Source organism: Cryptomeria japonica, chromosome 1 (genome assembly GCF_030272615.1).
Source record: "Cryptomeria japonica chromosome 1, Sugi_1.0, whole genome shotgun sequence".
In the NCBI taxonomy this organism is placed as follows: Eukaryota; Viridiplantae; Streptophyta; class Pinopsida; order Cupressales; family Cupressaceae; genus Cryptomeria; species Cryptomeria japonica.
In genome coordinates, this window is record NC_081405.1 from 355,512,690 (window position 1) to 355,538,889 (window position 26,200).

The window sequence follows — 26,200 nt, forward strand, 5'->3', positions numbered from 1 at the left end:
AGACCAATCATTCACATAAATACTTAATGAGTTCTTTCTCTACCTCCTGTTTTTCGATATCATTAAAATCATCAAAATAATCTTTTAGATCATCAAGAACTTTCCTTCTAATATTCTTTATAGTCCTTTGACAATGTGTCATAGGCTTGTAAGAAGCAATGTCTATATTTATCGATGCAGGGGTTACAGGTACATTATTGGTTAGCTTGGTCTTCTTACCCGATTGCCTTATCTTCTTCATTTCATCTTCTGATCTAGTGTCTTCTGAATCCTGTGCTCTGTTCTTCATTTTCCTCTTCCTCTCAAATACCTTTGGCGGAATGGCCTCTGGTTTCTTCTTGGTTGGTGACCTCTTGGTCACTTTTGGACTAGTAGCAGATGTAATCGGTGTCGATATTGATGGCACAACTTTCTTCTTCTTCTGCTTCAGTACTTTAGTAGGATTAACCCTCTCAGAGTAGGTACTGGTCCTCTTCTTTGGATCAAGCGGTGAATCAAGTAGGGTAGAAGCATACCCAATGAGTATATCGTTCACCACTTCATAGCCCATAGGCTCAACTTCCTCTTTTCTTGGCTCAACTGCTTCCATTATGCAATGATCCACTTGGATCGTGAAACAAATATCATCTTCATACTTCTTAACTAGGTCACCTGATAGCCTTGTTCTCTGGTTCATCTTCAATCTAAACTCATCAAAATACATGTTCAGAGTCTCCGGATAAGTAGATCCCATTGCTTGTAGACTCTCCTTGATTTGTCTTGTAACCAGTAGGTCACTTGACCATTGAACATCACCAACTCCCGGAATATACCCTTGAAAGTAGAAAACTAACCCAACAAGTAGTTGACCGAACTTGAACCTTAGTGCCTTGTCCTCTTTGATGGATTTCAAATTCTCCATGAGTTGTTTTTGCATGTAGGTACACAATTCATACTCTGCATCTTCCTTGATCATTTGATAAGCGCCATGCACCACAGCTGTAGGAACAAAATTCATCTTGCTGGCATAGAATACTCTATACCCGATCACCATGCATGCATACTTCATCAAGTCATCTCTTATGGTGTTGACAATCATTGCCCGCTTGTCACTCATAGAACTAGTGAGCTTTTCCACTTTGGCTTTTGTGATCTTACAAAGAACAGGGACTTCTCCAATATTGCAGAAACCGGTCACAACATGGATTACCTCCGGTGTGATATCATGGGTTCACTCAAAATACATCCTGTCACCATGAACCCTAATAAGAATAATTCTTATATCATCTTTTGTGAATTCCTCGAGAAAATATGTTGCATTGTGGAAATTCTTCTTCTCGATCATGCTATACTCTAGTTTAATCTTCTTATCTTCTCCACAGAACAAACTTAACTGGGAGTGAATCACTAGAGACCCTAGGTCTTCCAGTCTGCAATCAATGTAACCAGAAACATCCCCTTCGAAAATGACTCTGGTGGGAATTTGAGATAGGGCATTGTAATTCAACTTCTTCCTAACAGACTTGGATGACTCCTCAGGTGTGGAAGAACTAGAAGCAACTTTGGATGGAGAAGCCATGTCTAAATAATTCCGAATGATAAGAGTGATTCGACGAAAAATACCTTTTCACTCCGAACTAGGGTTCGTCGATGTCGAGCACAATATACTTCTCCAAAAGCTTGCTTTACCACTCTGACCTCCACTCTGGATAGCTTGAAATGATTGATGGGTCTTGCACAAGATTTCTTTTTGGATTTCTTCGAATGCAAGATTGATCGCTTTTGTTGCGCTGCTCAAGTTAGAAAAATGCTTCTTCGAAAATAAGTAAGTAAAAATGACTACAAGAGTCACCTTTATACATGCTCCTACCTACCATAATAAATGCATCACTAATAGGGTACAAACCCTAATTTTACCTTTTACCACTTCATTTCTTCTATCGGTCGATAGGTAACCAATATCGATAAAATCACTTTACCAATATACTCCGGGGGTCCAAAAATTGTTACTGATATGTTCCCCCTTATGCTTTTCAAAGCTCAATTTGTCGATTCAGGGGTCTCCACACTGGGTGTGGAAACTGGTACATCTTGTGGCTTCTCTTTATATTTCTTTTTCCAAATTTTATTCATATCTGCCCGAGTGATTTCAACATCGACCTTTCCTTTACCTTCTGGGTCGACCAGTCTGTCTTCCGATGGATTCTGTCTCAGTCTGCATGATCTAGCAAGATGTCTCGGTTTGTGACAATTATAGCATACCATACCAAGTGCTCTCCATGGTCTGGTGTTCACATTTCCATTCTTTCTCCTACATGTTACAGTATTGTGACCACTACCACGATAGATCACATAGGTTGCACTCCAACCATTTGTCGCTCCATAACCATTTGACCAGTGGTCATAGGTTCTATACCAGTTTGAGTTTTGGTTCATAAGAGGTTCTAGGACAATTCCTTTTGATCTCGACGCATATCCTCCAGGGTTGTTCATAACCAACCTGCACTCAAAAGATCTATGCCCAAACTTGTTGCATGCATAAAAATGACCACTAAATCTATTAGTTCTAGCCTTGTGGTCATACACATTGTTTTGCATGTAAGGGAAATTATTATAAGTCTTGCTCCTACATACATTGGTAGTATGTCCTTCCTTATGACAGTTAAAGCATATAGGTTTGAACTTTGACTTACCTTTGCTTTTGTTGATGTTCTCAGGTACCGGTTGCTCTTTTGGTGCATCAATCTTGGTTCCAAAGGATTCACCTTCCTCATATGTAGAGAAACCAATTCTAGTGGTATCCCTTGATGACTTCATTGATTCCAGCTGTTGGTCCAATTTTGTAGAGCTCCGGTTGAACTTTGCAAGTATCTCCTTCATCTCAACAAGTTCTTTGGAAAGAGCTTCATTGGTCTTCATTAGGGTTTCATTCTAAGAAATGGTTGCATTGAGTTCTGCTTGCATTTCTTCTTTCTCTTCCTTACCCTCTTGCAGATAAGCGGTAATGGTACCAATTTCTTGATTCAACTTAAAGATCTCGTGCTCCTTGTCCTTCACTAGATCCTTAGATTTTCTTCGGTTTTCTAGTTCCCGACTCATCCTAATGGTCAGTGCTTCTAGCTCCCTCCTCGGGTTAGCTTTGGACTCGTTCAATTTCTCCACTTCTTCGACTAGGGCATCCATGTCTGCTTCATCAGAAGAGTTGTTTTCAGTAATTTCTAGCATTTGCTCAGTAAGTTCTCTTCTTTTGGCTAAAGAGGCTTTATACTTGACCTTAAGTTCATCATAGGCTCTCTCAAATTCAGCCAGATGATGAGTGAGTTCCCTCATGTTGTATTCCCCCATATCTCCTTTCAAGCGATTGGACTTAAAGAAAGGTTGGCTCTGATACCAATTGATGAATACTAAGGGGGGGGTGAATTAGTATACCCAAAAACCTTACCAAACACTTAAGCAATTTTACTGCAGACCGGTATAGCTCTTTAAACAACAAACCAGTTAATACACAAACAAGCCAAATAGAAAATAAAGCATTCACCCACAATAGCACAATCACCATAACACAAGATATTTTGACGTGGAAACCCAAATGGGAAAAACCATGGTGAGTAAAACTCACAAGTCTACTATCTGCAGAATAGCAACCAGACCTGTTAAGGTTAGTCCGATTAAGGCCTTACAATGTTCTTCACCAGAACAGATCTCGTTAGGAATCCTGATCTCTGTTAGGAGATAAGTCCTGTTAAAGACTACCCTGTTAAAGAATTTCAGATCCATAATTGTGAACCACCATGTTAGAGGATTTAGAATAGGCTTAACTGAGCCTACCCGGTTAAGGGTTTTTGACTTGTCGAAGAGATTAGTAATCAACAAGTAAGTGATCTACAAAGTAGCACAAAATACTTAGTTAGATCCTTTATTGCTCTTTGTTAATGCATTGCAGCATTACTTCAGTCTTTTGTCCTTCGCACGTCCAATCTTTGTCGCGAGATACTTTTTGCAAAGACCTAATCTTCTTACACACAAAACCCTAGACATGATGTCCTCATATAGGAATTTGATTTCATGTCGGTCCAATGAGATTAGATTACAATTTCCTAGGTACAATGCATCTAGACACAATTGTAACACGACACGGAATCACCGCATCAGTGTTGGTGGATGATAACTCATCACACTTTACAAGTTTTCTGGTTAACAAAACAAAGTATACCGATTACCGGTTTACAAACAAAGACTGGTAAACTGGAACATAATGTTCCGATCTTAAAAAGATTGGCTGCCGCTTGGGGTCCTCGGTCATGCTTTGACCAGTAAGCTCCTTCTACAAACACCGATAGTCTTCTACAAACAAAGACTATGCATACATTGACATATAATACCGATTTGAACAATACATTGAACATACTGCCGGTTGAGAATAACTCATACAACAAATAAGTGTGTGTCCATGAATGACAATCACAACTAAGTGCAAACATCATCAAAATGCCAACAATACTTACCTAGCTGTGGAACTTTGTTTTCCACCATTCCGCAATTCCGGCGAGTGGCTGGTTGTTTCCTCCCCATTTTGTAAAGAGTCCATGCCCTCTGCAATGATTGCTTAAATCCTTTGCTTCTCTAGGGTTCAAGATTTTGATGGGCTCTGGGTCGGATTTTGTCATTGCTAGGGCATCCTCTTTTCTTGTGACATGATGTAGCAAGTTTCCCAACCTTGAGACCGAAAATAACCCTCCGCTCTGTTGGTGAGTGGGTGTGTATTTTGTTGTGGCTTTCAGAGGGGCTATCCAGGGCCTGAATAATTTGCTCGAAAACCCAACGGTATCTTGTTTGCTTTGGTGGTGTAGTCAGGGATTTGAGAAGTGATGGGGATCACCCACATTTTTTATTGTTCCACCGCCCTAGCTTCCATCTTCTCTACCCTAGCTGCTCTCTTGCCCACTACCACTTGCCACGGGTGATTATGTGCAGAGACTTCCTTGCCAGATGGAGGTTTCCCAGCCATGTCGAAGTTCCTGCCCTGGAATGGGCGATGGTCATTGGGATAGTGATATGTAGAGTCTACGGCCACCCTAGCAACCCATCACCTCTCTGCCCTAATGGTGTGTTTGCTTTTCACAATCTCCCAAGGTTGTTCCTATAGAGGGGGAACCCTACCAGATGTTGAATAAATCCCATCGCATCTCCTCCCACCAGTGACAGATCGATCGTTCGCATGATCGAAAAAATGCAGAGTGAGAGTTTATGGATAGACATTATTTTGATTACGGGTTCTTTTAATTGAGTTTTTTTGTGGTAGGTTCACTCTTATCGTTGTGCTTTACTTTAAATGTTTTCTTTGAATTGTGTTCTTTCTATTCCTATAATGGCTCAAAAAAAATCTAATTAGATAACATTATATAACTATTTTTCATGCAAATATTAATATGGTAGTAATCCAGATTTTGAAGAAATCTCGGGGAGACCAGTGTATTGCAAATATATAGACAAAAATAGTAGGGGGAAAGGCTATCGATCTACAGAGACTATGTCTCAGTATGTTATTTAATTGTTCCCAAAATTATTGAAGTATAATACTCCAAGACAATTCAGATCCCAGATTTGACAATGCATGTCAAGATAGTAATCCATACACACAGTTTGCTGCTATCTCCTTTTGCATGCTTTTGATATTGCTTTTTCTTAAGATAAATCAATAAACCTTGTGAATGGAATACATTTGATAAATTGCTTTTTCTTAAGATGAATCAATAAACCTTGTGAATGAAATACAGTCAAACATTTTATTTTGATTGTATGTGATGCTACCCAATTTCGTTTGGTTTCAATGTTTAATTTTTTATGAGAAAAAGTGAGTTATGTGTTGATTCAAAACAGTGATATTAAGGAAAGACCAGGGTAACAGTAGATTTAGGGATCCGGACACAATGATCCATTCAAAATAATTGAAATCCCTCTAGAGACTTTATTATTAAGTGCCTATATTACAAAAAATCTACACATTCCATGTACTCATTTTTGTGTAATCTGCAGTCATTGAATGCATTGGTTGGAAGATTTAAACTCTTTTGTGCATATATTGATGGGGTCTAGTATATGTCCTGTACACACATTTCACTTTGTATAGACATCTCAATATGTCATTAAGGAATTTAATTAAGTAAATTTAAAAGTTATATTATTTAAGTGTTTTTAAATTGGATTGTGTGAATTTTTTTTAGCATTCAGAAATAGCTAAATGATATGATTATAAATTGTGAAAATCTAATAAAATTAATTTAAAAGCTCTATAAATTTTATTTTTAAAAACAAATTATTATCATTGTTGTATCTGTAAAACATTTATATCTTTTTATTTTGATATGTACATACTCTACAACAATCTTAATTTGACCTTAAATCTGCGAGTATTCTTATCCATAAAGCCATTTCTCTAATGCATTTTGTCAAACGTTCACTCACTCTTTATAGACTTGTATGTCCTTGAGACTTTTTTCCCAGAAACTAAAGCTATGCATTTTGCATAGATGTACAACTCTTAAGCTTCGTTTAAATCTATGCATTTTGCATACATGTACAGGGTTGTTGCAATTACAACAGAGTAGAATTTCGATATTCTTGATACTTTGAGTTAGACTTGATTTGTTTATATGTTTAGTATTATGGATGTTTAATTGAAATGGAATGTTGTATTTTTGTTAAAAGGTCAAATTTTTTAAATATTTTTTTGTATATTTTGTGATTGTATTTTGGTTAAGTTATAATTTATGTTTGTTCAAAGTGTATAACTATATGAATGGTGAATAATGTAAATTTAAAGCAGAAAGGAAATAACACAAACACAATAAAGAAGACACGGGACACAAATTTATAGTGGTTCGTCATATAGGCTACGTCCACTCTCAAGCAAGGAATACTCTTCATTAATTGTTATCCAATACCATACCATACATGGGCTGTACACACCATTTATACAATTGTATTTAGCTATGAAACAAATAGCTGAGAGAAGGACATTCCCAACGAATAATGCTATATAGATAAATATGATTTATATATTTTTTAACATTTTTATCAATTTTCAAGTTAAAACATCTATTTAAAGAAGATTGAATTCGTGGAAAACTTCTCTACATTTTTTAAGATTATGTTTGTTTGAAGGCATGCTAAATTTATGGTATGTTGTTTATCTTTGTACTCAATTTTTGAATGCTTTATGTGGTATGCCCTTCAGAAACAATTTTTGCTTTTAATTTCAAAGTATAGAGCCTCTGATAAGATCCAATCTTGAAAGGTTGAGATCATTGAATTTCCATGCAAATCAAGACCTTCAAAATAAGATGGCAAAATCATTGATGTTGGCATGATCAAATATTTCCTGAGGTATTCATTGTTTTCATTGTTAATATTTCAATGTTCTTTACCATTAATATAATTAATGTCATTAAAATTTCTTTTACTTTGAGTTGCTAATAGATTTTTACAAAACATGCAAATTGCCAAGTTTTCAACAAAAGCCACAAACAATTGGCAATTTTTCATCTACAGGTTCTTTGTTGTATTTTATTTTTATATGAAATGGTCCAATTGAATTGCATGATTAAAGAAACTTGATTGGGTAAATTTTTTTTAATTTTATATAATGGTCCAATTGAGATGCATAGTATTGATTAAGATATTTTGTTTTACTTGATTCTTCATGCTCAAAAGACTAGGGACCCTAATGTGAGTTTTGAATACAATTGTTTAGGCCTTCTTGATCAAGGATGTAAATTCTATGTTTCAATAAGGTATGCTTGTTTTGGTTTTATTTATAGATTTTAAATTCACGAGAACTTAAAGTTTGGTTAATATTTGAATAGGTTTTTTTTTTTAGATGTTTGGTTAGGCGATTCTTCATGATCATAAGATCAAGGATCTTATTATGTTGTTTGAAATAAAATTGTGTTCAATAGTTGGACTATGTAGGAACAAGACAAAGATAAATCTATTGAAGGTTTTGATATATTAAATTTGTTGCCTTTTTTTTTTTTAACTTTTTTAATTAAGATGGTATCAAGTCTTTTTTTTAAGGCTATAGATTCTAGATAACTTTTATATTTCAACAATGTGTGATTGTTTTGGTTTTATTGTAGATTTTTTTTATAATAAAATCATATATTAGCTCATACATGCATAGGTTATATTTAGGTATTTAGTTTGTGTGATTCTCCATGATCATAAGATCAAGGACTTGACAACTTAATTAGACCTTTGTTCATATTTGCTAACATTTTCTTTAGGTATTTAATTTTGTGTGATTATGCATGGTCATAAGTTAAACAACCTTACTGGGTTGCTTGAAAGAAAATTATGCCCAATAATAAGACTATGTATACATGAAAATAAAAATCTAATTAAAAGTTCAAATGTTATTACATTTGTTGCATTTATTTTCCACTTTTCTAATTGAGATGGTATCAAGTCTTTCTTCTAATTCTTGAAGAAACAAGATTGCTTTGTGTTATTGGCTCCCCTAAGTGACAAATGAGTCAAATGAATCTCAAACTAAAAATAAATTAAAGGTTCTCTTTAAGGATATGATTTAATTGTGTGCTCAATCTTAAAAAGAAAAACCTAATTGAAAGTTTTGATGTAATAATATTTGTCTCTGCTTTGTTTACTTCTCACTTCAAATACAAAGCAAGATTGCTAGTTAAATATCATATTTATTTGCATTTATCCCACTCTATTTTTTATCTGTTTACTTCTCAATTCAAATACATTAACTTTTCTCTTCTAACCTCTCACTTCAAATAGCTTATATGTATCAGGTAGCTTCAAATACTAAAAGTCATTGATAGTCAAATACTAAAAGTCATTAACAATCGATGAGTTTTTTTTTCACAACTCACAATAAACATATTGGAAATTTTTGAGCATTTTTTTACAGTTTAGATGAGATTATTGTAGGCTTGTTATAGTGGTAACAAAACAATGATATGAAAACTTGTGAAGTTATAACTACACATAAAATGGCATCTTAGGAAGGACAAGATAAGTAAAACAATTTTTAAAAACAGTAAAATACTTTCCAACATATGGGATACTTAAACTGAAATTAGGAAAAAATGCTTGAAAAATTAGGAATGGGAAAAACTATGAAATACCAACCTTAATTTTATTTGTGTCTGTGTTTGGGATGTTAGGTACATATATATCTACGGCAGATGTTTCTTTTGCTCTTATTTTCTGATGGGTAAGACAAAGGGGAAATTAAAAACAAAAAAGAATTTGATCGTAAGGTTGCTTTTAAATCGATAATCTTGTTGAAATTTCCTCCTTAATTTTGTTGAAATTCTCTTCCTAATGGTGTTGTAATTAGAAGTTGAAATATCAGAAAGTCATGTCTATTTGAGCTAACATCTCCTTTTTTGATAAGTTAAATTTTGTATATATCTGAGCTAACATCTCTTTTTTTTCTTTTTTTAATAAATTGAATTTTGTATATTTAACCTGTTTAATGTCAATGTTGTTTTAATTTATTGGGATAGTCATAAATCGATAAAAGACAATAAGAGAAGAATTGTATAGCACATATTTGTATAGACCCTGTACCCATTACAATCCATAAAACATGAAATAGAACTTGATCAAATCAGCACAATAAGATCTAATAAATATCTTAGCTCATAATTCTAATAAGTATATATTTTCATAGCCATAAGTTTCATATAATTGTTAACAAACCAGCTATAAATGTAAACTCTGTAAATGTAACACCATGGAACATAGCTATTTGCTTAGGTTAGAGTTGTTGAAACTGATTTTAACATGGGAAAATTTATAAAAACGTGAAGACATTCGACTAGTAGTTTACCGGTGCAAAATGAGAGGTCAGAATGAATAACATGCATATATTTGGAGTTGTGCACATTCGCTTTATGAATACATGTCAACAGATTCTCTGTATTCAGAATAAACAGGTCAATAGTCAAAGAACTTTGATTCCCTTCGAACATAATAGATGAACAACAATACACATTTGAACATAATAGATGAACAACAATACATTTTCATAGTTAAAGTGTGTCCAAACTAAAAGACAACTACCACGCCTTTCTTCATTTATAAGGCCTTTCAAAATTTGTGTTTTGATAAATTTATTACAATTGATTGAGAAAAAAAAAATATAGTTATTAATTTATAGAATTTTCAAATAAGATTTTAAACAATCTATTGAAGTAATTTTCTTCATTATTATTTTCCTTAAACTTTAGATAGAAACTAAAATTTGATTTTTTTAAAAAATAACTTTAATTGTGTCAGTTTAGATTCAATTTCTTATATTCTTCAAGTTTCATGTAGAAGAACACTTACGACTTGACCCTATTAAACACTCCTTAAATTTGTACTTCCCTAACTATAGAAGAACATTTTCATGCTTTGTTTTATTAATGTTTTAGGCAAGGTATAAATCTTGATTCTTTATATAGTTCTAATAAAAAAAAAATCAAATTGAAAATGTCAAAATGATTAATTATATAATTTAAAATCTTTTGATGGTTTGTATAGGAAAGTCTTTGTATTTATAACTCACACATATGATGAATATTTACACATTTTTACAAATATATCTGTACATTTACACAAGTTTCCTTTCACAACTCACAATTTTACATATTATAATTTTTTATGCATTTTGGTTTTTATATTTTTATAATTTAAAAAAAAATTTCTTAAAAAAATAGGAATGAAAAAATTTAGGAAATACCCACCTCAATTCTATTTGTGTTGGTGTTTGGGATGATAGACACGTATACAATTATATTAGGTGTTTCTTTTGTTCTCATTTTTTGATGGGTAAGAGAATGGGGAAATAAAAAGAAATCAGTTGTAAGGTTTCTTATAATTTGAGAAAACTAAGAATTCCCTCCCTAATTTAGTTGTAGCTATGAGTTGAAATATTAGATAGTCATAATTAGATCCACAATTATGTCACCTCCAATCTCTATTTGAGTTGACGAGATTTTTTATGATAAGTTAAACTTTATATATTTAAACATGTTTAGCGTCAACATTGTTTTAGTTTGGTAGGATGGTCATGAATTAGTTTTTGATAAAGATAAACGCGTTTTACAGGGACCCAAAACCCAAATTTTTACAGACCAAGGCCATTAGCCAAACAAACATTAAACAAAAGAGAAACATGGGACAAACCCCACACAGAACCAAAGCCAAAAACAACATGAAAAACCCCCAAAAATAGGAAAAAACACTCAATTGTAAGAGTGCACCAATTCAGAATTCTTCTGAATAATCTCCTTGTTGATTTTCTCCAGATCCTCCATGATGAATCTAGAGATACCCTGGTCTTGGCTCCGACTCTTGGTCCTAGTACAACGAACCAAGATAGTCTTCCCTCCAACAACACTCTCACCACCCTCTGAAGCATTCCTTTTATGTTTTTCCCCCAAGGGAGGATCATTGGCTATGGTTATAGTTCTATAGTCTGCAATCATGGCATTGATGGTCATGAATTAGTTAAAAGACAATAAGAGAATAATTTTAACACATACTTGTATTGATACATACCTATTTAAATTGCTAACATTTTGTTTGTAATTGATGGGTCATCTCCTGATAAATAAGACATGAGAAAAAAGAAGAATTAGATTGTAAGGTTGCTTATGATTCTACAATAAGAATATATCGGCCATGCTTCTATTCATAGTTTATAAACCTTTTATTGTTCCTTAGTGGGCATATAGACTCTCTATATCTTTGGGCTACCCATAAAAGGTTATGGAAAAATATGATCTGCCTATGTATTCTAGGGTCTCCGATGCGAGTGCTTAATGATTTCTTTAGTTTTAAGTTTTCATAACTATATGGAACTCACAAAACTTATTAAACTAAGTTAGTTTTTCTATCACATTCATATTCATAAAAGCATTATATTTTTGGTTTTTCAATTATTTCTTTTAGGTTATGAAAAACTTTTGACAACCTCAAAAAATTATAGACATCTCAAGTAGTCACTCCGAAGAGACCCTAACGCCATTAAACACACTCAACACCACTTTACCACCAAATGGGATGTCAACATCTATAAATTGACATGAAATACCTACAAGTAAAATCAAAACTTTTTTAGATGATATTTTATCAAGATATTGTGAGATTGTTGAATGTGACTAGTAAACAAGTGAAGGAGCATGCTATTTGCAATACTTTGAGATTACAACTATGCAAGAAGCTCTACAAAAATTTCATGTAACATGTGAATAATTGGAGGCTTTCTACAATCTCCCATGATAGCTAACATATGATGATTACTATGGAATGGGCAATGCTTCTAGACTAAAACGTCCACTCCATAACATTTTGGATGGCATGTAGTTTTAGATAGGCAACAATATATATGGACATGACAAAGTTGTAGTTTGTATTTTACAAAGGATGTACTTAGGTAGAGTTTTGTTGCTTTGGCCCTCTATTGGATCAACCTAGAAACTATTTTTAATATTAACTATTATATACATGTTTGATAGATATCTATGTGAGACATTATAGGTCTATGTATTATGTTCTACCACTAGTTTTTCATGGATTATTAAATCCCAACAATATTCAATAACATACATGAAAAAGTAGGGGTAGATTGTAATACATAGACCTAGTAATGTCACTTAGACATATGTCAAACATGTATATTATAGTCAAGATTTAAAAAAAATTGTAAGTTAATCCAATGGAGAGCTAAAGCAAAAAAAACTTTACAAGGACATATCTTTTACAAAATATTGAGTACAACTTTTCTATGTACATATTTTTTTTGGCTATCTTAAACTACATGTCATCCAAAATGCTATGGAATGCACATTTTAGCTTAGAAACATTACCCAATCCATAGTATTCGTTCATATGTTAGCTATCATAGGAGATTGCAAAAATCCTCTGATTTTTCACATGTTAGATGATTTTTTGTAGAGTTTCTTGAATAGTTGTTATCTCAAAGTCTTGCACATGGTATGCACCTTCACTTATTTCCCTAGCATGTTCAACAATCTTGCGACAACTTGCTAAAAAAATGTTTAAAAAAGTCTCGACATTGTTCACATGAATTCTCATCAATTTATAGATGTTGACATCTCAGTTGGTGGAAAAGTGGTGTTGAGTGTGTTTAATGGCATTATGGTCTCTTTATAGTTACTTCTTGAGATGTCCACAATTTTATGAGGTAGTCAAAATTTCTCCATAACCTGGAAGAAAAGTATAATTGATATAATGCTTTTATGAATATGGATGTGATAGAAAAACTTAATTTAATAATTTTTTTGAGGTTCATATAGTTATAATAACTTAAAACTAAAAAAATGATTAAGCACCCACATCAAAGAACTCATAATACATGGGGGGATTATAGTTTGACATAACCTCTTATAGGTGGTACACACACACACACACACACAGAGAGAGAGAGAGAGAGAGAGAGAGAGAGAGAGAGAGAGAGAGAGAGAGAGAGAGAGAGAGAGAGAGAGAGAGAGAGAGAGAGAGAGAGAGAGAGAGAGAGAGAGAGAGAGAGACTATATTCACATTAAGGACTAGTAAAAGGTTTATCGACTATGAACAAAAGCATGTATGACATTATTGTAAGGTGAAATTTTTTACTATGGAATCATAACTTCATAGAGCAATTCACAATAATTTTGGTGCTTCAAAAAGTTCATCAATTAGACTCATAGATCAAAAGTTATGGCTTTTGAAAGTTGGGTCTTCTCGAATGGGAAATATAAAATGTGTTGGACACATAAATGAGTTGTGAAGTAGAGATACATGTTCTGGTATGTATTTTAACACATCATAGCAAATCTTGGATGGGAGATAAGTTGGGCACCACTTTTTGGGTGGTTTTAGTTGATGTCTTTGTAATACTATTTGATGATTTCATGTGCAAGTATCTCCTATTTATTATCTGCATGAGATGGAGGTTGCGTGTAAGAGTCTTATAGCTATTGAGTTACCTTTGAATCTCTAGTTGTGATACTACTGTGAGAGGATTTCTTTGCAAGTATATTGTATATTGTTGTTGATTTCTAAATCAAATATTGGATGACTTTTGGAGTGGTGCTTTCCTCCCTAAAGGCTTTTCCCCACATAAATCACTATGTTATCTTCCTTTCAAAAGAAGGGTAGTTTAGGAATTAGAAAATTAAGGAAATTTAATATTTGATCTTATGAAAAAAGTTACTTGGAGATTGGTGTTTGACCACAATAAATTGACTAATATCCTTGAGAGAAAATATTTCTCATTATATGATCTTTCAAGAGTAGATCTAGATTGTATGTACTTGCCTCTTGGATTAAGTATTTGAAAAATTATTATGGATAGTAAGAGCCTCCTTAAAAAGGAGTTAAATAGAAGCTAGGGAATGGATCCCCTATCAAATTTTGGGATTATATTTAGATCCTTGATTTTCCCCTCTCCAACTATGACTAGGTTGGAACTTTAAAAGGGAGGTGTTTATAGGTCCCTTTGGTAGTAAAGTTATTGATTGCATAGAGAGGGGTTTCTGGAAATATTTTGTTGCTTTAGTTTTAGGCTAAGAGTACATGCATATATTTGAGGATTTGAGTGTGTTTAAGAATTTGAATAGGGGAATTACAAGTTCCTACATATAAAAGAGGATATATTTTATTTAATAAAATTCTTTTTATTTTTTATTTTTTATTCAACAATGTCTAAAGGCATATTTGGGTGTATGCTAGGTAGGTCATTTTTATTGAATGTATGTATTGTAGGTGAGTAGTAGTCTTACGTTGTATGCTGTTAGAAGTGTCAAACATTTGAGGTTGACCTACAAAATAAGAGAAAAACCTTATTTACTTTTGCACACCTATTTGTGAGGTTCTTGAGCAATACAATAAGTGTCTAAGATATATTTGTTGGTATAAGAGAACCTAGTAGAGGGTGGCTTGTATCATCTTTATATTGCATAAATAAAGTACATAGTTATGAAACATGACCTTAAAGAGGTAGTGTGGTCATAGATATTGTATTTAGATTTTATTTTTGAGTGAAAATAGGATAGAATTAATTATGAAAATCAAAGGGCCATTTGTTTGGCTAAAAACTAAATGCATCATGCTTGTATGAAGCATATTGATGATTATTATCATTTTTTCTCAAAGATGTTTGAAGATGTTAAATTCATGTTACAAAAGTTGTACAACTCGGCAAAAAGAAATATTGTAGATTTTCTCACTAAGATAATGAGCATAGAAAAGTTCAAGTATTCTAGTAATCCTAGAAAATAGTTTACAATTTATTGATGTTCCATTTTTTATCTTGCTCTCTCACTTGCTCTTTTGCCTTGATGATGGATCATGGTGTTTGATCTGAAACGTTGGCAACACAAAAATCTACATGGTCGAATCGAGAAGAATAACAATCAATTTTTTTTTATCTTGTTAGGTATGCGAAAATTGAGAATGTTGGGATAGGTATCATACATCCTAAAATATTATAGGTATCATACATCTTGAAATTTTATAATTATTATAAATTTAATTGTGTACACTTGCATATTTAGGGCATCTCGCTTGGAGTTCAACGCTATATGCCACTTAGATTTCATATTTTAGAAAATTTTAATTATCACTTCATTTCATGGAGGTTATTGAATAAAATCAAGAGTTATAAGGTGTATAAGAGTCATCAGAATGAAAAGAGTATGATAGGAAGGGGTTAATTATGGACATGTATAAAATCATGGAGCATTTATATAAAAAAATAAAAGATAAAAGTATTTGATAGTTCAAGTTTTGTATTTGTTCTTTCTAATTTACTATCAATTAACTAATATTGTTTTAGGTACTGGGGTTTGTGAATGGATTTGGATCCCTAACTTAGCTAGTGATTTCTATCACATGGCTTTAGAAAGCATTCATGGTTTGTAATTTTTCTCATGCCTCTATATTGAGTATTAAAATTAAAGGTAATATTGCTATGCATTTCTTAGGTACACTTATGTAATTATGCTATTGAGGAGATAATATATTATAATCATGTACTTCCTTGTTTAAAGATTAATATATTCTTGAATCTTTTTGATGATAGACTATTTTTACCAGAAGGGTTTCTCCCCATATATCATGTTTTATTACAAAGTGTTTTGGTTTTCCAATTTCTCTATTATGATATTTTATTTTCATTTTTTACATAATCCATCAATGTCAATTAATTTGAATACACTAAGGAGAAATAATTTGTAACTATACTTTTCACCCTATTATCAATAGGTTACACACAACATTCAATGAACCACAATTTTTGCAAATGTATGAACCACAATTTTTGCAAATTTATCTCATTTCTTTCTTGTACTTTAATTTCTCAACCTCCTCTTGATGCAAGTTTATCTAATGCAGATCACACTTTCTATAAAAACATAGTCAAATAAACAATGCTTTAAAAGTATTATCAAAAGAATCTTCCACTTTCTACCTATAATTTGGAGTGGCTTATAATTCTAAAATTTGGTCTTCCTTCAATAATGTAAATTAGTCCTTAAGATGATGCACAATATGAAAAGTGAACTCGTAATTTTGGAGTGGGAATTTCTACAACTTTTTACCATTTGCAAGACAAAAATAAATAGAACAAAATAGTCTTATTTAAGTGTAAACTCTTGTGTTTTAAACTTTCTCTAGAGTGCTCATGTCTAAACCTAGGAAAATTGTTTTTTCTTAACTAGCATAGGCAATGTGATGGTGGTATGGAGGGGAGTATTTTATTTTGTAATTACATTTAAAATTAAGTATGTGAGAGGAAGACTTTAAAAAAATTAAAGGTAGATTAATAATGGTAAAAATTATCTTTGATATGTTACTCATAGATGGTTATCCTAAAAATTAATTCTATATTCCATGAATCATTGAATAAAAGGTTTTATGAAATAATAACAATGCATGATTTTTTTATATTGGGAAGTATGTGTTCAATGTTTGGCTTGCCACAATATGAATTTTCAATTGAATGGAGATGGACATTAAAAATGATTTGTAACAAACGTTAAAATATAAATTTTAGGTCCCCACCTCCATATAGAATAGATAAAAAAGTTTTTGTGCAAGATAAACTTGATCAATATCATTAGCAATATGTTATATGTATTGGAAGTTTGACACCAAGTCAACAAAACTATTGAATAAATTCAGTAGTAGACTTGAGGATTTATTCAACATTGATGAAGACAATGTTGAAAAATAAAATAGAAAAATGTTAAAAGATTTGAACCAAAATAGCATAGCTAATGACATAAAATAACAATAATATTATTAAGTTATTTGGAATGGTTTCCCATACATTGCAATATGACCTAAAAGTTATAACTTATAAATTTGTTTCAAACATAAATACCCAAACCACCCCATAACTTATTGGGCACAAACTAAATATTTTAATTGGTAATATTATGGAGTCGCGAAGGTTAATTTATTACAAAATCTAAGCCTTATTTTCTAACACCACCTTTTAAGATTTACAATACAAAGAACATGTTGACCACTCATAGCCTCATATTCTTTAGAATGTTCTCTTTGAAAATATGTTGTATAAGTTAAAACACCATCAAGCCACCTCATAGCCCTCATAAAGGTGTAGCTCCCAAGATAAATTCCTATGTTCCTAGATTCCATCCCCCTAAATCGCCAAATCATAAATATCCTTAATTATTTGAAAAAAATTCATGCCAAGCCACATCCACAATGCTCAGTTAAGTGGTCTCATAAATATTGTAAGGGTATAATTCCCAAGATCCATGTTAGAATATTAATCTTTACCTGGTAAAGGTAAATTATTTATTTATTTTATTTGTATTGTGTTTCAAATATTCCTTTGGAATCCCTACATGTTATTTGTATTTTGTGTCATCTCACACATGTGTGAGGGTGACTCATTTCTTTTAATTCCTTTATTAAGGAATATTAGTTTTCTCCTCCTTATGAGGATTTTGTCACATTGCATACAAATAGCATGAATGGTGGCATTCATAGAGATGGGAGTTACTTTGTAACTCCTCTTCTCATCTCTATTTAATAGATGCTCTCCTCTCATTATTCACTTATCATTGTAATAAGTTTTTTTCTTATTCTCTTTCTCTCTTCTTAGGCTTTTTCCATTCATTCATAATCAAATAAGGGATCTTTCTTTGCTTTTCCCCTTTCAAATTAAATCTCTTGTGTCTCCTCTCTTATTTTGGTGATTTCTCAACTCAAGTTGTTCTTCATCTTGGTAATATTTCTTCAATCAACAAACTACTTGGATTTATTTCATTTCTTTCTCTTATAATTCCTTTCAATCCACAGACTCCTAGACTACTTAGGCAAGCATCCAAGTTGAGTTAACATCTACACTAGAACTGTTTGCATTTTCTTAGTGCGAAATTTCATACTCATGTATACATGGCTACAAAATTGCCAAGCCCCCTTATCCAAAAAGGGACACAAATGTGGTCATATTTCTCAAATAATATACCATCTCAAAGTGAAGAGCTATCTCAAGATGAGAAAAATCCTTTAGCCTTCACTTTGATCTCATGTTACATTTTATCCACCTGATGTTGCATTAGAATCTCTGGAAGTGTCATCAAATGTAACATTAATAGTCCTAAAAATGCAAGAATTGAGTGACTTGGCCCTTGTGGGTTTGCAAGTTATGATCTCCAATGACAAATTTCAACACCTTTTTAAAAAATTGTGTCTTCCTTTACATATATTGCTTCAATTTTATAAACAAAAGTTAATAACAAATTTATATAACATTTGAACCCTATTGCTAATAAATAATTTCACATAAATTAATGTATAAGTTTTCTCAATAATTAGCTTTTATTAAAATAAATGGTTGAGATGAATATGACAAGTCCAAATTTATCCTCATAAATTTTTTTATATCATATGTTTGATATGTCATATAAAATAACTTTTGAATCTAATTAATGTCGAGAGGCATTCTAGACAATGGCAATACGGGTTAAAGTATTATGGCATGAGTATATCAACAAAAACTCTTACCTAGTACTTTAAATTGCTAGTCATTTACACATCAAAATATTAAATTTAGTAGTAAACATAATATTTCCAAAATAAATGGCACAAAAAGTTTGTCTTTATGTATATAATAAATAATTTCAAAATAATATAAAATAACTTTTAAGTAAATAAAATAACTCTAAATAGATATATGTTGACAGTTTTTAGATAAGTATATTAGTTAATACACACAATAAAAAGGGCTCAAGTATCAAATTGTATTCAATAAACAAAATTGTATTAAAGAATACCTCAAAATCTCATAGATTGACTTATTCTCTTATTAAGGTGCAGTCACATGGGGGTTCAAGCTTCATGGGGTCACATAAGAGGGTTATGCTTCTATTTTCAAAAGGAGGCCCCGTGAAGGGGGAAAAATTGCTATTGGATTATTTGGAATCTTTTCCTTGAAAATAGGAGCTCATACTTTTAAAGCTTGTATATTTGCATAAGTGAAAATGGGGTGGGGCTAGGATTTGTCCCGCTAGCTTAATGTTATCTACCACTTGTCAAACATCTAAGTTAAGAAGATAAAGACACTCTATTCATGAGACCGACTTCCTTAAATTTGAAAGCTTAAAGGTTTAAGCTGAACTGTACTACAAAATTCATGAGACTAACAACTTTAAAATATTTCCAAAAAATCTCAGCAACTCCAACTCTATTTTTTTAAAAGACCTCATGAAATACCAGCCTTAATTGAATACAACTTTATCTCCAACAACCTCCGTGAGACCCCACCCTTAACTAGATACAATTTATATGCTAAAAAACATATTCCAAACATGTGTGGCCCATGTATGGTGATGGGTACCACCCATCTACCTAAATAGTCCTATACAAAAATGTCGGCACTGCCAGACTACTGAGATCTACACTTAAATTAAGCAACAAAATCTGGAGCTTAGATTGAGTTCAGATTCGAATGAGGGCATTGCTTACAGAAAAGACAATTGCATTCCTTTTCTATACATTTTTTTAGCAGAGTCATGTCAATAATCTATTGACAAATTTTTCAAAATCAGTAAGATCGATTTGGACCTTCCACCATTTTGCCAACAGCAGCCACTAGAAAATGCAGGGGATTAACTTAACGCTTCAACCAACACCAACCACTTGGAACAGCTATGATGAAAAACTATACTGTCCATAAAAGATCTATGCTGTATTTCAACGCCTTACAAAACAAGCTACAAACATGATATTGCAGGAATAACACACAGAAGAATATGACATCTTTTAACACAGCCCAATTGCTGAAGAATTAGTCAACACCCATCTGGTTTACACCGTTCTATTTATACAGACAAAGCTCAATCACAAGATCATTGTCTAAATCAGATGGCTTCAGTTCTTCTCTCTTCCATTCCTCTCATTTTGCTCTTAATAGTTCCAATGGTAAGTGCAGATCCAGATGTGTTACAGGATTACTGTCTAGCGGATACCAAATCCTCTGCAATTTTCATAAATGGGTTGCCTTGTCTGAGCCCGAACGAAACCTCTGCAAAGCACTTTACTACGTCGGCTCTGGGCAGCCCAGCAAATACATCGGGCAGCATATACGGGTTTGGAGGGACACTTACAAATGCACAGATGTTGCCGGGCATCAATACGCTGGGAATTTCAATCGCTCGGGCAGATCTTGAGGTGGGTGGGCAGGTTCCCCTTCATACACGCCCGAGAGCCACTGAAATTGTTTACATATTGCAAGGAAAATTGGTGGCTGGGTTCGTGAATAGTTCAAACAAGTTGTTCTCTCATACTGTGAAAGCTGGTGATGTGTTTGTGTTTCCCAAGGGGACTCTTCATTTTGTTCACAACATTGGTGGCACTCATGCGAGTTTGATAGCTGCGTTTAACAGTCAAAATGGAGGGGTCGCTGTTACTCCAATGATTACACTTGCTGCGAATCCAGGGATTCCCCCTGAGGTTCTGAGCAAGGCGTTCCAGATTAGTTCGAAAGATGTGAAGAAAATCAGAAAGGGTCTTGGTGGGAATTGAGATAATTGAACTCCTTTTCATTTAGGGCTCGCAATGTAAGTGGTAAGAAGTGGTATCCCTAGGGTTGTGAGTTCAGTTGTAAATGTTTTATAATGAAATACTGAAAAGTTGTAGAGGTTGATGTTATCTGCATGCATCTATTCAAGATTCGAGATTTAAGTTTAAAAAACTTGTAAGCTTGAGTTTAGACTTTCTTTCATCCAGTCTTGAATCAAGAAAGTAGATGATGTAGCAACGAGTAATGAAAATCATCAAGAATATATATATGCGACGTTCTGCTCCATATTTCATTTGGTGCTCTATTCGAGATTTCATTTGAGTTATAGCAGTTTTAGATGATGTTGGACCAAACAAGAGAGGATTTTTTTTTTTTTTTTATAGGAGGCATAGAAATTAAGTGGAGAGATCACTTGAATAACTTACAATTCGGATCTTTTGTAAGGATTTTGCAAGCATTCTTATTGTTATTGTTGTTGTTGTTGTGTTCTAAGATAGGTTAATTTTTAGTATTTAAATATCTAGACAAACAAAATCAATCATTTTTGGGCAACAAAAGCTTGGTGAGGGGTAAGGAATAGGGAAATTGTGAAGCTTTTGACTTCAATCTATTAACGAGCCCTGCAAATCAGTGGTTTCACTACGATCTTGTTTTAATCATCTTTTTTACTATTGTTATTTTTTTATGATTCCCTTGTAATATCTTAAGATATCAAGGTGTGAACAACTATCTTGTTGTCATTTGCATCTATCTTGTTTCTCACTAATATTTTCTTAACATTTTTTTTAATGAATACTTCCTACTCAGGTTATATTATAAAGAGTAATATTCACACAAAAAGGGAGGACGGTTTGAAATTTTTAGAAGGATGTTGCTCAATATTTATAATCTAGTTAGGAATGTTGTTGAAGAATGATTCATCTATGACTTTGTATACTAGAATAATGCCCATAACACCTCAATAATATGCAGTGGTGATTGTGTGGAGGCACTTCTAACTAGTTGTGTCCCAAATTTATGATTCGATGTGCTTCCCATCTAGTTCAAGGATCCTAATTTTGAATCCAATGTCTATAGTGGTTATTCAAATGATTGGAAAGCAATCATTAGAAAACTTGAGAAGGAGAAAAAAAACAACACCATTGTCATTAATGTGCAAAAACAATATGAGATGATCATAGAAAAAAAAACCTTCTTACACATTTTGTCCATAGGACATTTTTTAATCTATTATCTAGTTTCTTGCAACTTCACTTGCCAAAGACTTCAATTTGAAACTATCAAACATCTGGTTTTGGGTTACTAAAATTAACTTACTTTGAATCTTTAAATTAGTTTTATCTTTTGGTAATTGAATTCACGTATGCTCTCAACCCATGCCTTTTAGGTGATCTTGAGGATCAAAAGTGATCCAATTCACTATTCTTCCTTTTTATGTTTTTGTAGGATTGCCTAAGAATTTCAATAGCTTAAGGATGGCCTAAACCATACATTTGTTGGGCTATATAAAGGGGAGATGGCAAAAGTTATACCTTAAAGGAGTACTATTGTGTATAGAAAAATCTTGGCACCCCTTTTGTAAGAAGACTACATAAAATTGGAATTAGAATTATCTGTGAACACGTTCTTATCACGAGAGCTTCACCCACTAGGCAATGTGATATCACTTTTGTTCATATTAGGGGGTTTAATATCCCAAAAATCCAAAGCAATATATTACAGATATATTAAGGACGTAGAGGTTTTATAAATGGCTATCCCAAACTTGAATATTCAAAAGTATTTTTTATTTGTCAAATGTCAGAAGTAGGGGCTAGACACAGGACTTCCACATGTGTCATCATCGGTGGATCATGAGAGTCAAAAATTTATTATGATCCCACATATCTATCATGGTTAGTCAACCTCTTCCATCATTGATTCGTTGGGATGTGTGAAAAGCATCACTGATATTTCAAGAATCATCTTTGCCATCTACTCTGCGCATGTATACGTCCACATGGGATTTTGTTTCTATAATCAAGTCACTTGCAACCTTCTCGCTGGGTCATTAAGGTATTTCAAAATATTTAGCTATAACAACAGATTTTGTCGATGGTCATCCCTTCTGATGTGTGCATCCATGTATGCATCATCAAGTCAACAAGATGAGATTTGAACTTTGCTAGAACTCAAAATTTCACTGATGAGCTTCATTTTGTTGAGTGTATTTCACTTAGAAGTAGGGAAAAAAAGTGAGAACAATTTAAACATAGCCACGAATTGGCACCATGGAGGACAAGTTGGATGCAGTAAATAAGTATTTTGAGTCAAATAGTGTTCATTTAGATGGTGGGAAGTGGCTAAGTAGAAAAGTAGAAGAAAACCTCTTGGAAACTTACAACTTCAAGCCATTATCAAGATTTAAAGTCAACTAGGACCGAGGAACAATACTTAATCAGGTATTTAGAAAAATTACTCTCCCCTCCATTGAACTATTATTCTCATTCATCTATTTTAACTTAGTAATGTCGACCATGGAAAGCACTATTCCATCCATGAAAACAATTAGTAAACTAGGGTGAAGAACACATGAAGAACCACCATTTGATCTGTAACCAAGAGCTGGTGAAGATTGATTACAGTTTAACATATCTAACAATACCAATAGAAAAACATTAGAAAAAATATCCATGAGCAAGTATGGAGACCTCAAATAGAGCAAAAGAAATTGTCGTGCAATAACATAATATATTAGAAAAGTATAAATATTTTTTTACACAAGTATTGGCATAAGGGAGCAGCTCCCATATGTCAAAAAATAGAAAATGAGTACATAGATATTAAGAGGGGGGATACCACGGGGACACATAGGGGACCATTGATAAGAGGGGGGACATAGGGGGATCAATGATAGATAACCAATCCCCATTCCAATCACTTTCAACCTTTCTATGATCTCTTCAAGGAATAGATCACCATTATCACTCATGAAGGCCTCAAACTTATCCAAGTTGTAATTTTGGCCTACCCCAACTTTGAACAACTTCCATGCTTTAGCCAGTTTGGTCTTTCCACCTTTTGCATTAAGAGCAGAAAAACTAAACATGATATTTGACCATGGCACAATCTCAAGGGTCTCTAGCGTATTCCTGACATCTTTAGCATTCTCCTCCTTCACTGTGTGATGCATAATACCATAGTCATCAAGGGCATATCCCAAAATCTGGATGATGGGGGAGAACAGGTTCTCATAAAAAATTCCATCATGTACATGCTCGTTAGCCCGTAAATCCATCCCTAAGATGTTTATCACATACATCTTCTCCTCATTGTTCCCTTTATTGAATAGGCAGACAATCTGCTCCATTGGGGATTCTCTGAGATTGTTCGTGCATACACACAAACACTTAACACCAAAGGAATTCATCATTTTCTGTACACAAACTTGATGAAGGAATCATTTCTTTATAGCCTTCATATCCTAACAATAGAAACAAATCTCAAAATAGAGCTTTTTGGGATCTGTTTCTAAAATGTGTGCCCAAATCTTCAGTTTATTGCAAATCATCAGTATTTTGTTGAAAAGGATTTAAGACCCTTTCATCCATCTACCACTTGTTATGTTCAAACTTGCATTTTGTACATTTGACTGCAAAAATAGATATGATTGGATAATTAGATCAATTACTACTCAATTCTCAACTCATCGAGCTCACATCGAGCTGGACAATGTAATCTTTTTTTAATCCTTTTTGTCACCTCACGGACAGCAGACTCTGCTGCCAAAATGGAGATTTGCAATCTTACAGAATGCAATTGCAGTTTCATGTGAATCCATGTCATTCTTTCCAAGTAACCAATGTTGATTTACACTTATCTGAAACTAAAAGATCTCATAAATCATGCCTTAGTAACCCCAATTGGAATACAAAGGAAAAGAAACAGTTCCTCGAGGCAACTGCCAAAGAAAAGAAACACCTTCATTGACTCTTAATTTTCCCATTTTCAAATTAACCCCTTCATGTGTAAATTTGACTTTCTTTTTTTATTTAGTTATGGATGCACCAGGATGAAAATGCACATCATTTCATAGCAATATTATAGCCAGACTTTTGATTTTTTTTTTTTATAATTTTATCCATTACTCAACCAATTGATAGGTACATGTGGATTGAAATGCAGGTAGATCTAGTTGTAGATATGGAATATGTAATTGATATTGGTGAAGAAAATTTTGTTGTTGGCACAATCATTTGTCAAAAAGGTTGTACACTTGTTGACATCCATCATGAAATTGTGGATGATGAATTCATTGAATATCTTTTCAATTTTATCAATGGGATTGGGCATCCTTTAAATAGAAAGCAAGAACAAAAAAGGAAAGCTACAACAACACTTATACTCATTAAGAGGAAACATGACACAGTGGATCTCAGTATGCTTGAGTCAAATATAGTGGAAAGTACACCAAACACTCAACACAATAGAGAGAGTGTGGAGGTAGGTATGCATAAACAACCAAGAGTTGGAGATGGGTCTGAGTCAATGGAACAAACCATAGATGTTGATCTTGATGTATTGGAATCTTGGAATTGGAAAGTGAATAATTTAATGGAAGAATTTGTCAACGAGAAACCTACTCTCAAAGTATATCTAGAAAAGGGAAAACCTAAAATAAAGATCCATTGTGAAAGTTGTGGCTTTGATTATGGAACAAGGGAAGTATCTATGGTAGCACGAACAATTCGTAACTTCAGAAATAATCATATGAAAACAATGTCCCATCAACGCCATATTTTAATGGAGGGAAATGGTGAAAATAATTCAAGTAGCATAGAAAAGGACAACAGTGGTTAGAGATCGATTTGAGATTGATTAGGAAATTAAACTTCTAGATGATTTCAACAAGACACAAGAGCCTAATTTGTTCAAGGTGGTGGAAGCAACACTTGCAGGCTATGAGGATAAGAAAAAAGTAATATTTGAATGTACATGATGCAATAAATGGTTTCGTTTGGTGCCAACAAATGGTAATATTGTCAGTTCTCTAAATGAACACATGAAATCAAAGAAGCGCGCCACTACAACAAATGAGGCTTCACATGATATAATTATTTTAAGGAGTGGCATAGAAAGGAGACCCAAGAAGCCTACCAATGA

At 33.1% G+C, this 26,200-nt stretch overlaps 1 protein-coding gene across 1 annotated transcript; it reads left to right on the forward strand.

Moving 5' to 3' along the window:
* The first annotated feature begins 20,454 nt into the window (after positions 1-20,454).
* Positions 20,455-21,060, forward strand: LOC131069083 (germin-like protein 5-1). The gene has a single exon (XM_058004390.2). It carries the CDS (start codon positions 20,455-20,457, stop codon positions 21,058-21,060), a length of 606 nt encoding a protein of 201 aa, XP_057860373.2.
* The last annotated feature ends 5,140 nt before the right edge of the window (positions 21,061-26,200 follow it).

Excerpts from the sequence above, each read along its gene's own strand:
- LOC131069083 (XM_058004390.2), top strand. The coding sequence starts at position 20,455 with ATGGTAAGTGCAGATCCAGATGTGTTACAGGATTACTGTCTAGCGGAT.